The sequence below is a fragment of the Gastrolobium bilobum genome, unplaced genomic scaffold, assembly GCF_033153095.1.
Source record: "Gastrolobium bilobum isolate Gb01-03AN ecotype WA unplaced genomic scaffold, APGP_CSIRO_Gbil_v1 utg95082, whole genome shotgun sequence".
NCBI lineage: Eukaryota > Viridiplantae > Streptophyta > Magnoliopsida > Fabales > Fabaceae > Gastrolobium > Gastrolobium bilobum.
Window position 1 is genome coordinate 50514 of NW_026899136.1, and position 12974 is coordinate 63487.

Here is a 12974-nt window from a genome sequence, read left to right on the forward strand (position 1 = left end):
AACTTGACCCAACAATTCTAGTATGGGAATCTGGTTCACAAAATAAAATTCTAGGAATCTCATAAACCCGGGAAAATTTTTGCATTACTTATAACAAATATGAGCATATTAGAATCCCAATATCATTTTCCCATGATTCTAAAAAAAATTCCCCTACCAAATGCCCCCTTAACGTATAAATCCATGAATGTGGAAACCTCAATAAATAATAAGAGAAAGAACTCAAACTAAATAATAAGGGAAAAATATGTGTCATTTAATATGACACACCTTATATCATTTCCTTCTCACAAAGAGGTGGGACCCACATCTTTAAAACTTTTTTACTCATTCTCTCCCCCATGATTTATCTCTTTCTCTCACTTAAAATGACACAAATTTATATCCTTCAAAATGATACACACTTTCCCCAAATAATAAAATCAAAATTACAAGGTTGCTAACTCGGTGTGCTCGGAAGTTATCGAAATTTCCATTTAGAAGGTGTACATCGAAAATATGTAATACATATTTTAATTAATAACCTTAAGAAGAGAAGATTTGAAAAATAATATTAAATGAATCACTATATATTTATAATTTTATAAATTATAATAGAAAAAATTATACTTAAAGGTTAATAATTGTATAACTTATATATATATATATGTGTGTGTGTGTGTGTGTGGAAAAAATATTTCTCCGGCAACTTGAGATAAGTTTATCTTCGATCATCCCAAAATTATGTCGTTTTGTTTATTTATTTCCGTATATTAATTTATTCAACTTTGAATGGTTATGATTCCTTTTTTTTCTCTCTTCCTTTATCATCATTGATTCATTTTTGTTCGATTATGATTTAGTAGCCAGAGATAAAATTATCTCAAGCAGCTTGAGAAACGATAAACTCATATATATATATATATATATATATATATATATATATATATATATATATATATAATCACATGGCAGGACACGTGGAGTAAAAGATAACGACGATATTTAGATTTTCCTTGGGTAATGATTACTTCGTTAAAGGTTAATTAAATTTTAATTGTTCTAATCATTACAATTTACTGAGTGTAATGATTACATTTAGAAACATTTTTTTGCCAGAACCCCTATATATATATATGATTACCTGACAAGGGAACAAAAAGAAAATAAAGAAACAACAAGATAGAAGGAAAGAATAACAAATAACAAAAGGAAGGGAAAAACAAAGAACAGAAAGAGGAGAATTTTTTATACAAAAGAGAGAGAGGAGAATTTGAGAGAAAATAAAGGAAAGGAAGAGAGAGAGCGACAGAAGTAAGAAAAGAAAAGAAAAGAAATGGCTTATCTATGGAGATCGCAATTCTAGATTCTTTCATTCCTTGACTTCTGCCAGAAGAAGAAGGAATCGCATTGATTCTTTCAAAAATGAAAATGGTGATTGGATAGGGGACTCTCATACTCTTATGTCTATGGCTGTGGATTTCTTCAGTAACTTGTACAAGGAAGAGATGATTCATCGACCAGCTTTCCCAATCAAAAACATGTTTCTTAGCATTGAAACAATTCAGTATCAATCCTTGGATAGGCCTCCAACTATCCACGAAATTCGTGATGTGGTTTTCTCAATAGGCCTCTACAAGGCACCAGGTTTTGATGGTCTCCATGGTGTGTTCTTCCAATCTCAATGGGGCATTGTGGGAGATTTTGTTTGTTGCTTCATCCAAGACGTGTTTAACAATCCTTCCAGAATTCAGGATGTTAATCAAACCTTGCTTTGTCTAATCCCAAAACTGGATTCCCCCCAGTCTTTTAAGGATTTTAGACCCAGTAGTCTATGTAATGTCATCTACAAAGTTGTTACTAAGATTATTGCTAACCGTTTGAAATTGCAGATGAACAGATTAATAATGCTCAATCAGTGCAGTTTCATTAAAGGGAGACAAGGTACATATAATGTCATCATTGCACAAGAGATCATCCACTCTATGAGGTCTAAACGTGGATCTAAAGGCTGGATGGCCATTAAAGTGGACCTGGAGAAGGCTTATGACAGAATTAATTGGGATTTTTTGCGGGATACTCTTCAGGATATAGGTCTCCCCAATCATATCAGTAATCTCATCATGGAATGTGTCATCTAGCTCTATGAATGTCTTATGGAATGGAAAAAAAACTCAGGAATTCCAACCTTCCAGGGGTCTCAGACAAGGTGACCCTCTTTCGCCATATCTCTTTGTTCTTTGCATAGAGAGACTGGCGCAGTTGATCTCTGTTGCAGTGGAGCATAAACATTGGAAATCGGTGGTGATAAAAAGGGAGCCCCCATCTCTCACTTATTTTTTGCCGATGATATGATCCTATTTGCTGAAGCCACTCAGGAGCAGGCCAATATCATTCATCAAGTCTTAAATACCTTCTGCACAAGCTCAGGGCAAAGGGTTAACTACGGAAAGACAAGAGTTTTCTTTTCCCGTAATGTCAACCATGTTGTAATGGAAGACCTAAGTCAACGCATGGGATTCTCCTTAACTCATGACCTTGGCCGCTATCTAGGTATTCCCTTACATCACAAACGTGTAGGTAGAGGTACCTTCAACTATATCTTGGATCGTCTTCATTCGAAAATCCAATCATGGAACCATGCAAGCCTATCTTTAGCAGGTAGAATCACTCTATCCAAAGCAATTTTGGCTGCTACTCCATTATATCCTATGCAGCTTTGCACCATGCCTAAATGCACAACTGATGACATTGAGAAACAAATCAGAAGCTTTGTGTGGAGATCTTCGAGCGCAAGTCGGCGGCCTTCTTTAGTTGCTTGGAATCAAGTATGTTTGCCTAAGGAACAAGGAGGCCTAGGTATGAGAAAAATGAAGGACATGAACATAGCATTCCTCATGAAAGTGGGCCATAATATCCTATCCAACCCTAATGCTTTGTGGGTAAGGGTTCTGAAGAGCAAATATAACGTGGAAGAGGGTCTACTTCCTCACATTCATATGCCTAGGAGCTGCTCCAATCTCTGGAAAGGAACTGTTAAGTGTTGGGATTTGGTATTGGCCCATAGTCGTGTACTCATGGGTGATGGTAGGCAGACTCGGTTCTGGTCTGATTCATGGCTCCTGAATCATGGTCCGCTAAGCATATATATCCCAAACACGACTCTTCCAAATTTGGTGAATTGTTCAATAGCAGACTACGTCATGAATACTGGGGGTTGGAATTGGGACTCTCTTCAGCAATTCATTCCTGGCCATGTTTTGGCTCAAATTGCAAATGTCATTCCTCCTTTGATAATGGGTCTTCAAGACCGAGTTATATGGGCTGAATCCTCTGATGGTTTATTCTCGATTAAGTCGGCCTATAGAGTTATTACCAGTAATGTTGCTGCAGGGAATTCAAACCAATGGAGTCATATCTGGAAGTGGGATGGACCAGAGCGTGTTCGCACTTTTCTTTGGCTTCTCAGGAGTGAAAAACTAATGACAAATTCTAGGCGCTATCAATGTCATCTAACTACTTCAGAGGTATGTCCCAGGTGTAACTTTGCAAATGAGACAAACATACATGCAGTTAGAAACTGCCATTATGCTCTAGAAGTCTGGAGTATCTTAGTGAGACCGAATTGATGGGATGAGTTTGTTTGTATGCCTATCGATGTCTGGCTTTAGAAAAATTTATCAGATTATTGTTCTTGGAATGAGGAAATAAGCTGGTCTTTATTGTTTGGTATCACAACTTGGTTTCTGTGGAGAACAAGAAATGAACAGGTGTTTCAAGGAGCGACTCGCACTAGTTACAATATTCATAGGGCTGCGCTTGGGTATTGTGGAAGCGTCAGCCATGCAAATAAAATGTTAAGCATGTCAGGCTTACAAGTGTCAACTCGTTCGGAGAAGTTCATTATGTGGACAAGGCCTCCTGATAATTGGATGAAACTAAACGTTGATGGGGCAAGCTCCTCAAGTACTATGCAATCTGGTTCTGGAGGGGTTATAAAGGATTCAACAGGAAATTGGATTGTGGGTTTCTGCAAGAATCTAGGGTGTGGAAACGTTCTTAATGCTGAACTATGGGCTTGTTTAGTTGGCCTAAATCTCCGTTGGAACAAAGGATTCAAATTTATTTGGTTGGAAGGGGACTCATTGGTGGCTCAACGTCTCATTAGAAATGGTTGTAGTGAAACAAACCCATCTTTTCCTTTGGTAAGAAGCATCCGAGAATTGGTGACCAGAAACCGGAGGGTGCACATCTCTCATATTCATCGTGAAGGAAATAATGTGGCTGATTGGCTTGCCTCCTATTCTTATGAGTTTAATTGGCAGACTCAAGTATTTGTTGATCCTCCACAAGGGTGCCTTGGCAGACTATTTTGTGACTCTATAGGAGTAGGGTGGCCCAGAGTTTGTAGCTAGTTTTTGTTTTTTGTTTTTATCTTCATGTTAATTTCCAAAAAAAAAAAAGAAATGAGGAAAAAAAACCCAAGAGAATAAGAGAAGGAAAAGAGAAAAAGAAGTGGGGAAATAAGAAGGAGGAAATATTGGGAATAAAATCTCATTCTCCTAATATTATTCTTTTCATTTATTATTATATCTACAAGAAAATTGGTATTTTAAAGTTATTTCTTTAAAAGCTGTGAAGGTGCCGTTACTCTATTCAAATATTTTTTTCAGAATCTCTTCTATTCTTTTGATTTATGTGTTATCTTTGAGTTTGTAGATTTGATGAATTTATTCATATTAGTTATAAGAATGATCTTGAATCAAGAATATAGAATTAAAGAATTTCTTTGGTACAAAATGAATATTACAGAATATGTAATTTTTTACTGAATGATTCTGATGTGACTGATTCACTAGAAGATCAAAATAATTATAGGGTAAGGGACGCCTTATAATGACTTGAGCTCCACCATACAAAATATTTCATATACAGAACCTACATAATTTGAACATTAGTCATTTCAATTAGAGACTACACGTTCCTTTATACGTTTGGTGTGGAGAATAACGGGAAAGCATACAAGTTGCAGTCCGTAGAGAGTCTGGTTCGTGAGATACACAAGCCTGGATAACTTCTAAGGGAACAAAGCTGACCAAGAATTACATTTCTGTTCCTATTAGATGGTTACCTCCGGACACAGGTTGGGTGAAATTAAACATGAATGGTGCAACCAAGAGCGATGACAGAGGTGCTGCTTATGGAGGAATTATAAGAGATGAAAATGGTTATTGGATAGAGGGGTTTGCTTACTATATTGGCCATTGTTCAGCTTTTGTTGCAGAATTATGGGGCGTCTTCAAGGGTCTTGAACTTGCTTGGGCTAGAGGTTAGAGACGCTGCATCCTAGAAAGTGATTCAAGCTCAGTTATCACTTTGCTCTCCAGAAGTGGAAGAGCAGCTCGAGAGTCTCGCTTAGTGATTCAGATTCGAGTATGGTTACAAAAGAATTGGGAAGTTCACCTGGTTCATGTTTTTAGAGAAGAAAATAGTTGTGCATATTGACTTTCTGAATATCCTTTAGACTATCCTGTTGAGAATAATTTTTGTGTTTTTTCAAATCCTCCCCCTGGTATCTGGCCTTTGTATTGGACTTATTTGTCTTTGCCTTGTAATTTCAAAACGATTTTATTGAATTGATCTCTTTGGGGTGTTGTTGTTAACCCCCTTAGATTACCAAAAAAAAAAAGACTACACGTTCCTTTATACGTTTGTATGTAGAAACCCATTGTATGTAGAACCCACAAATGTTTGAGTATGTCTGAATGAAGAACCCAAAAATGTCTAGGCTTATATTTATATTTATGATATTATTTTCTTATTATAGATATGATTTGAGAAAATGTTATTTTTCACTAAAGTGATTGGATTGGTTATAGTTCGAAAACCCCAATATTGCTGAGATTTATCTCACTATGTTTGTTTTCATGCTAACCTTTTCAGAGAGTAAACATGTTAGTATGTGTATCATTGGAATGGGATGAAGTATCATGATTAAAGATTATGAGGACTGTACGAAGTTCATGAAGATCGTGTATACAAGCTTAGTTAAAATCCAAACTCAATGTAGAATAGTTTAGAGATAAGAAATCAATGTATTTGACTCAGTCATATGTATAATTAAATTTTAAGTGTATTTTATCATGTGCTTTATTTTATATCCGCTGAGTGAGAATTTTATACTCTTTAATTTAAAAAGATTTAAAAATTTATGGGATATGTTCTATGATAGTCAGTTATAAAGGATGTAGCATAAAACATTCATTTAAAGAAAAAAAACTTTTTAATAAATTTCATTATTGCAATTCTCGCATGCTGAAGATAAAAATGAGTGTGTTATTTTATTTTAGGGTTATATTTATCTACTTTTACATAAGATAATTAAATTTTCTACACACACAAAAGCTAGGTGGGTCCCATTTCTTTTTTTTTCTCTCTCCTCTTATCTATGGGTCCCACTTGCAATCTTGTTTCTACAACATAAGATAAGTATTTACCTACAACATAAGAAAATTATTTCCTCTTTATTACTTGTATTGGCCAAATATTTTCCGTCCATCGTTTGTCCACAACCTACCTCCTACTTATTACCCTATTACACATTTTAAAATTTAATTGAATGAAAATCTCACTTTTGCTACTTTTTACCACAACACATGCATTCCAAAAACAAACAAAACACAATATAAGGAAGGAGTAGGCCAATCAATGTTTAGAGATTGAAGTACGGCATTGGTTCGAGATAAAGAGGTACTTTCTTGTTAACAGTGAGCCCATATTTCTCACTCATGTCCAATTCTTGAACAGTTGCACCATCTCTAGGTAGCTTCCAATCGAACCAATATAGAAGATTAGCAAGCATATACTCGGCGGAAGCAAGCCCAAACGTCATACCAGGACATTTCCTTCTTCCGGAACCAAATGGGATAAATTGAAAGTCTTGACCATTGAAATTCACCTCACTGTTTTCAAATCTCTCGGGTAGAAATTCTTCAGGCATTTCCCAAAATCTAGGGTCCCTCTGAATTGCCCATGCGTTGACATAAACCATTGTTCTATCAGGAATATCATATCCTCCGAGTTTAACACTTGATGTTGTTTCTCGAGGAGCTAAAAGAGGAGCAACTGGATGTAACCTCAGAGTTTCTTTCACAACACATTTCACGTATTCCATTTGATTAACATCATTGTCCTCTAATTTTGGATTATTCCCTACAACTCTTCTTACCTCCTCCTGCGCTTTCTTCATTGTCACTGGATTTTTTACAAGCTCTGCAATAGTCCATTCTATTGTTGTTGAAGTTGTGTCAGTTCCTCCCAAAAACATGTCCTGAAATTATATATGCAAATACAAAATAGTTCATATTTAAGTTTAATGCCTACAGCTAAGTTCTGTTAGTGAATTTTCTCCATACACAAACACAAAGGGACAGAAAGTAATTACCAAAATGAGCGCTTTTAGGTCATCTTGGGTGAGCTCAAACTCTGGCATACCATCTTCTTCAAGTTGAAGGAGAATGTCGAGGAAGTCTTTCTTCTCAGAGTCCCTCCTTGCCGTCTTACGCTCTGCAATTATATGATCAAAGAAAGCATCAAATGCATCAAAAGTGGCCTTATATTTTTTAATCTGGCCAGTGAGAGAGTCAATCCAACCCAATAAAGGAAACATATCTCCCAGATTGAAATCTGAAACTTGAATCATCGTCCTCCTCATAAGCTCTCTGAGTCTGTAATTAACAGAGCCATCTTCTTCATCATACTTCCTTCCGAATATACATCTACAGATTATGTTGTTCGCGGTTGTAATAAGCATCTCACTAAGGTTCACAGAGCAACCATTATTACAGGCTTTGTGTATCTTACTAACCAACACAGCAACTTCCTCTTCTCTAATGAATTGAACAGATTGCACCCTTTTCATGCTCAGCAATTCAAGTACACAGAGTTTCCTTTTCTGTCTCCAGGTTTCACCATAGGATGCAAATGCAACGTCCTTACATCCATAGAGTAAGACTTTTGTTGCTGTGAGGTGGGGTCGGCTCGCAAAAACTACGTCATGAGTTTTCATGACTTCTCTGGCGAATTCTACAGAGGAGACGACCAAAACAGGAAGCTGACCAAGCTGCAACAACAATAGAGGACCATACTTTTGTGATAGAGCTTGAAAGGAACGATGAGGAAGTGTTCCTAACTGATGATAATTACCAATAATCGGGAGTTTAGGTGGGGATGGAGGTAGATTCGATTTGCTTCTTCTTGTGAGCTTAAACACCAGCAGCATGCTGATGAAGCATGAAAGAAACACGAAAAGGTTAGCATTTATAAGGTCGTAGGGTACTTGCTTCAGAAATAGAGCCATTCTTCCTTCTATCTCACAGTTCTTTTTTCTATACCTATTTTCAAATGACGAACCCCTTTATAGTTAAGCGGTGAATTAGCCAGAAATTATTTGTATGAGAATATCATATTTTGTGTGTTTCTTGCGTTGATTACGTCTATATTGTTGCTTCTTGTTATGTGCTTTTAAACACACGGAGAATAATATGAGGCTACAAAAGAGATACGTGTTTCATTCGGCTGACAAAGTGACAATGGCTTTAGATTTTGCTACCGCCATTATTGGATGAAATTCAAAAGGAGTAGATGAGGAACGGAGCTTGTGATTATCGAACAAATCTTTGGTGTTACGGTAGCAGCAAAAGATTCAGTATATCCCACCAATAAAAATATTACATGTCAGTTAAAGTTTTATTTTCTCTGACAATTTTTTTCTCCCTCCTATAATGTGTAATGCTCTCATTGGTGAGATGCACTGAATCTTGGTACAACACCAGCACCAAAGATTTATTCGTGATTATCGAGTTAGCACGTTGCCGCTTTGCAAAATCCAAGAACATTTATCTGCTCAATCCAAAAGGAACATAAAGCCGTATCAAACGGTTCGTCTGTATCATCAGATCTTCTCATCGAAATCCTTCTTAGTTATTTATAACGGTATATCTATCATGTTACCTTTGAGCAGTTTTTTGGACTTTTCAATTTATATATGCACTTTTCTAGTAGACTTTAACCTCTTAAATTGAAACGGAGTCACTTGTTTCATTAAGTAAAAATAGGAATCAGTTTTCATTAATTATTACAATTATTAATTAATAATTTGGATAAGTATAAAGTGGCAATAGAATACTAACTTAACTTTTTAATAACGAATATTAAAAAAAAAAAAAGTTAATTAGAGAAGAATGACACCAGCTGTTTATGTTAGCTGGAGATTTCACTTGTAGGAACTTAACATCTTCCAATTGAGGCAAAGATATGGTTTACACTTGTAGGAAGTTAATATGCATTAAAGAGAAGGGCGTGGTCGAATTAGGATTCTGTTAAAAGTAAAAAAATTTGCTATCTACACCATCAAGCTAAAAGTGTCTAGAGTATATATGTGTGATCAGTTATATTCTTATCATAATGAGTTGGCAATCTTATCCACCAAATTTGTGTGTGTGTGAAAGAGAAAAAAGATAGTGTGTCAAGGTGTGAGAGAAGAAAGTGTTGAAGCACTATGTGAGTAAATAAAAAAAGGAAGTAAAGAGAGATTTGTGAGAAATACAAATAAAGGTTTATGTTGTAATGTTTTGCTCTTGAATGAAATTTTGATATAATAAAAGTTCTTCTTCTATTATACTTGTTCTATTATGTTATTCTATTTCCTAATGGGTTCTGCTATCGTTGCTGCAGAGAAATATTTAACGCTGAAATAAGATCATGAATAAATATTGATTTCATTTTTCTTTTGGTTGTTTTGTAGTCTTTCATCCACGAAAGCCTATCAACTAACAGAGAGAGGGAAGTTGGTCATTTAAAGGAGTTTATGGGTTTATCCATGCACATTGAATTTAATACTGCTTTTCAGACAATTTAACCATGCATATTTGCCTATTTATTTCTTTTGGTACAAGATATACTCAAATTCACCACAACAAACATAGCGCATGATGGCGTTGGGGATAAATATAAGGATTGGTGGAGTCAAGTCAGAAAGGAATACTTGAGTGAACATTTTTATTTATAGAGGAGCTTTTATATATATAGAGATTTCTTCTCTCAATCTCTCACTCTCTGTTTTATTTTTATTTTTTACATTATTCAAGACACTAAAAATATTCACATGTTAGGTGTAGATCCAAATGAGTACGGTGCAGCTTCAAGATGAAGTGGTACTTTCTTGCAGACAGTGAGCCCGTTTATCTCACTCATGTCTGTGTCTTGCATCGATACACCATTAGGCAGCTTCCAATCGAACCAATATAGGAGATTAGCAAGCATATACTCAGCGGAAGAAACCCCAAATGAAATTCCAGGACATCCTCTTCTACCAGTTCCAAAGGGGATTAGTTGCAAATCTTGCCCTTTGAAATTAACTTCTGGCTGTTCTTCAAATCTCTCAGGAAGGAACTCTTCAGGCCTATTCCAAATTTTAGGGTCCCTCTGAATTGCCCATGCATTCACAAATACTCTTGTTTTGGACGGAATATCAAACCCTTTTACTTTGACATCAGACAGAGTTTCTCGAGGTATCAGAAGAGGAGCAGGTGGACGCAATCTTAAAGTTTCTTTTACAACACATTTCAAGTAATTCATTTGATTCACATCATTTTCATCTACTTGTGATTTGTACCCGACAACTCTTCTTACTTCTTCTTGGGCTTTCTTCATGGCATTTGGATTCCTCATGAGCTCCGCAAATGTCCATTCCAGAAGTGTTGAAGTAGTATCGCTTCCTCCAGCAAATATATCCTGAAATTATGAAAAAGGAAAATCTTTACACTCCCATTTCTTTCCTTTTTTGTTTTTGGAAAACCCCATATCTAGGTGTGTCTGTATTCTAGCATATCACCGTGAACAAGAGATGTTAAAAGCCAAAAAAAAAATTATATGTGTACAAAGTAAGAGTGGTTAGAGTTTCAGAAATAAGTGAGGTATAACTCTATATTTATAAAAGTCATTTCGATTTTATGGATAAAAGCTAATATTACTTAAAGCCGGTGAGACCCTTTACATGGGTCGAGAACAAAGTGAAGAATTAAGTGCTGAAAAGGAGAAGTAGATAGGGAGAGAAACAGACCATTAGAAATGCTTTGACGTCATCATGGGTGAGCTGAAAATCATGTTTTCCACCCTCTTGAATTTGAAGGAGTATCTCTACGAAGTCTTTATCATCGGATTGGCCTTCGTCCCTCTTCATTCTCTTGTGTTCTTCAATTACCCGATCGAAGAAAGCATCTAATGCACGGAAAGTGGATTTAAATTCTGGTATTTTGCCTGTAAGAACGTCGATCCAACCTAATGAAGGAAAGAAATCTCCCACACTGAGAGCTGCTAAGTGTTCCATCATCTTCCTTCCTAGCTCTCCAAAGCTGCTACTACCATCTGGATTATCATACTTTTGTCCAAGAACACATCTAGACACTATGTTGTTTGAGGCTACTATCAACATCTCACTCAGATTCACAGAAGACCTTTTTCTTTCGCATGCTTCACGTGCCATATCAACCAACTGTGCAACTTCTTCTTCTCGAATGGATCGAAAGGATCTCACTCTTTTAAGGCTTAGAAGTTCAAGAACACAGATCTTCCTTTTCTGTCTCCACTCTTCGCCGTAGGGTGCAAAAGCCACGTCCTTGCATCCATACATGATGATTTTCTCAGCTGTGGTTTGGGGCCTGTTGGAGAAAGCAGTATCATGATTTTGGAATATTTCTTTGACCACATCTACTGATGAAACCACAAGAGCTGGAATTTGGCCAAGCTGCAGCATCATGATAGGGCCATATTTGTGAGAGAGTGCTTGGAAGGAGTGGTGTGGGAGTGTGCCTAGTTGGTGAATATGACCAATAATGGGTAGCTTTGGTGGGGATGGTGGCAAATTGGATTTGTTTCTTCTTCTCAGCTTAAGCATAAACACGAGGCTTATGAGGCAGAAGAAAGCAGTTAAGTAAAGTGTTGAGTTTAGCTCATAAAGCAATTGCTTTAGAACTGATGATGGTAGAAAAGACATTTTTCCTTAAGTCACTTGGTTTTTTTTTTAGGAAGTGTATGTTGGAGTTAATCCAGCCATTTTTGCAAATTTATTTATAGAAGTTCTTTTCATGAACAAAGCACGTGATTGAATTCTTATACTTTTATAATTAAAGATTGCAAAATACTGATATCATCCCCGTATAATACTGACTCCCAAGGAAAGAGTTTTTCTCGTGTTCTAATCTATAATCCTTTTATATAAGAGATTATGTTTTATGATGTTATCGGAGATAATTTTATTTCATATACAAACATAAAAGTATTGTTGTAAAACCCGGCCCGACCGATTACCAAAAAAAAAAAAAAAACCCCGACCTGACCCAGTCGGGTCGGGTCCACCCGGAACTCGGCGAACCAGTTTGGGTCAAGCATTGGACCGGTCATGCATCGATCTGGTCAAAATTCGAACAAAATCGGCCAAATCTGATCAAAACCGGTGATCCGGTCGGGTCATACATCTTTTTTTTTTAAAAAAAAAATCAAGACTATTTCATCTTATCAGAAAAAAATGTATAACTCATTTTAAAAACTTTTTGTAATTTTATTTGCTAGTATACTCTTCTACAATGACCTCAAATTCAGTTTTCAATATTGAAGCAATTTGCGGAATAATAAATTAAGAGAATGTGATATATGTCATTTTAATGTAGTTGAATTTGAAAAACATAAGTTCAATGTCATTGAGAGTTATGTGTATGGAGATTCTGAGTTGCAATTTAGATTTACATAGTAATAGCGTGCATTTTTATTTATTTATGCATCATGTTTTTGAGCTTATTTAGTGAATTTTGTTTAATTCATTTAGATATGGAGAATATAATTGAATTTATATGTTCATATTTATATATATTTTTTATATCTATATATATCCAGGTCAACCGGTCCGACTAGTGACCCAGTAACTCAGTATCCCGACC

At 36.0% G+C, this 12974-nt stretch overlaps 2 protein-coding genes across 2 annotated transcripts; both read right to left on the reverse strand.

Annotated features, from left to right (window-relative positions):
* Window positions 1-6691: 6691 nt before the first annotated feature.
* Window positions 6692-8338, reverse strand: LOC133287545 (phenylacetaldehyde oxime monooxygenase CYP71AN24-like). Its single transcript, XM_061485174.1, has 2 exons — window positions 7424-8338; window positions 6692-7309 (listed from the first exon to the last, which is right to left on the reverse strand). The coding sequence occupies exons 1-2, from the start codon at window positions 8336-8338 to the stop codon at window positions 6692-6694; spliced, it is 1533 nt and encodes a 510-aa protein (XP_061341158.1).
* A 1802-nt stretch (window positions 8339-10140) lies between these two features.
* LOC133287546 (cytochrome P450 71A1-like) lies at window positions 10141-12034 on the reverse strand. The gene is made up of 2 exons (XM_061485175.1): window positions 11102-12034; window positions 10141-10773 (listed from the first exon to the last, which is right to left on the reverse strand). The coding sequence occupies exons 1-2, from the start codon at window positions 12032-12034 to the stop codon at window positions 10141-10143; spliced, it is 1566 nt and encodes a 521-aa protein (XP_061341159.1).
* Window positions 12035-12974: the final 940 nt, after the last annotated feature.

Bases quoted from the DNA above. Each gene is read 5' to 3' on its own strand.
- LOC133287545 (XM_061485174.1), bottom strand. From the start codon at position 8,338: ATGGCTCTATTTCTGAAGCAAGTACCCTACGACCTTATAAATGCTAAC. The intron at 7,310-7,423 runs GTAATTACTTTC...ATATAATTTCAG, and splicing joins ACCTAAAAGCGCTCATTTTG to GACATGTTTTTGGGAGGAAC.
- LOC133287546 (XM_061485175.1), bottom strand. From the start codon at position 12,034: ATGTCTTTTCTACCATCATCAGTTCTAAAGCAATTGCTTTATGAGCTA. The intron at 10,774-11,101 runs GTCTGTTTCTCT...TCATAATTTCAG, and splicing joins ACGTCAAAGCATTTCTAATG to GATATATTTGCTGGAGGAAG.